General features: G+C 48.3%; 1 protein-coding gene across 1 annotated transcript in view; it reads left to right on the top strand.

The window, feature by feature from the left end:
- Positions 1-662: 662 nt before the first annotated feature.
- Positions 663-1514, top strand: part of CAPN13 (calpain 13) — a 50713-nt gene continuing 49861 nt past the window's right edge. Inside the window, exon 1 of the mRNA XM_003787506.1 lies at positions 663-860. Coding sequence (XP_003787554.1) covers positions 663-860 — 198 coding nt within the window. The remainder of the gene's footprint in view (positions 861-1514) is intronic.

Here is a 1514-nt window from a genome sequence, read left to right as displayed (position 1 = left end):
TTCTTCTTCTTTCAAGGCCTAATTCAAAAGTCACTGCCCAGAAAAGAGCCATTCTCCTAGACCACTGGTTCTCAACCTTCCTAATGCTGTGGCCCTTTAATACAGTTCCTGTGGGTTGTGACCCATAGGCTGAGAACCGCTGTCCTAGACCCTCTGTGGCAGTACATAGCTCCTCCTCCTTGCTATAGGACAACTATATACACATTTTCAATTTCTGTTGAATGATAGACATCTTTCCTACTTGATAATCAGCTCCAAGGGGACAAAGGCCATGTTGAATTTACCTTTGGATTGCCAGCATTCAGCAGAGTGCCTGGCACAAGGTCAGGGTTCCGTTGAGTGCTCCTGGACTGTGCAGATCCCCCCCACGGTCCCTCGTGCACATAAGGACAGAGTGAGAAGCTGTGCAGTACGGCAGACCGAATGCTGAACTGCGATAAGGATGCCGGGACTCTTTCAGTTCAGGCTTGCCCACCAGCTGCCTGTGTAACCAGGGACAGCATGGATCCTGTCTCAGTGCCCCCATTTGCAGAGGGGGATATATCAGAGTGCCCTTCTGGGTCTCACAACCAATGATTTAAAGGACTTGATGGTTCACCCCTAAAAAATATCCCTTTTTCTCACTAGAAAGAAAGAGCCTCAGAAGTCTTCTAAGGAGAGTCATGGCGTATAACCAGGAGGCTTTAGCAGAGACCAACATCATCAAGTTCAAGGACCAGGACTTTAACTCCTTGTGGGATCACTGCCTAAGCAGAGGCCAGCTGTTTAAGGATAAGACATTCCCTGCTGAGGCTTCTTCCATAGGCCAGAAGCTGCTCCAGGGAAAAGGACTCTCCGGCCTAGAGTGGAAACGGCCACAGGTGAGCGGACCCCAGTTGCACACCCAGCCCCCAGCCCTCGGAGCTGCCTGCTGTGACACCTCCCCCGGCAGGAGGGTGGGCCTGAACCCTGGTGTTCAGAGATGGCCCAAAGTGAACTGGAAGGAGAGTAAAATCCATCTGGTCTGTCTGCTACCCCATTTGTTATATCCACAAAGTGGGAGGTGAAGCCCCTGTGACAGCAACTAGGACCCCAGACCCCTGAGCTCCAACCCAGTTCTAATGCTGAGCACATAACTAGATTAAAACTCCTCCACTTTCTCATCTGAAAAATGGGAAACCATAGGCAGAAAGATTGTAGTCATTGGTCTTTAGGGTCTCCACCACCTCCACAATTGAGCCCATCTATCAGCCTGTCACCCTTTATCCTCTTCGGGTATCACCCTTTATCCTCTTCAGTTGTATATATCTTTATTCTTTTTTCCTTTCCTGTTGGAATTGGCACACAGGGAGGACATTGTGTCAATCATTTAAACTACAAGATGGATTTAAATGGTTGCCTCTCTCTTTTACATTCATGCTCTCAGAATGGTAAAGGCTTGATCACCTATATGTGAATTACAGACATCACATGTAAAATTAAGAACATACTTCAGGACAACATTCAAACCACCCTGACTCCCCCATCCCAGTCAG

This window comes from Otolemur garnettii, unplaced genomic scaffold (assembly GCF_000181295.1).
Source record: "Otolemur garnettii isolate 467f Iridium unplaced genomic scaffold, OtoGar3 scaffold00022, whole genome shotgun sequence".
Taxonomy (NCBI): Eukaryota; Metazoa; Chordata; class Mammalia; order Primates; family Galagidae; genus Otolemur; species Otolemur garnettii.
This window is presented reverse-complemented; position numbering and strand designations above follow the sequence as displayed.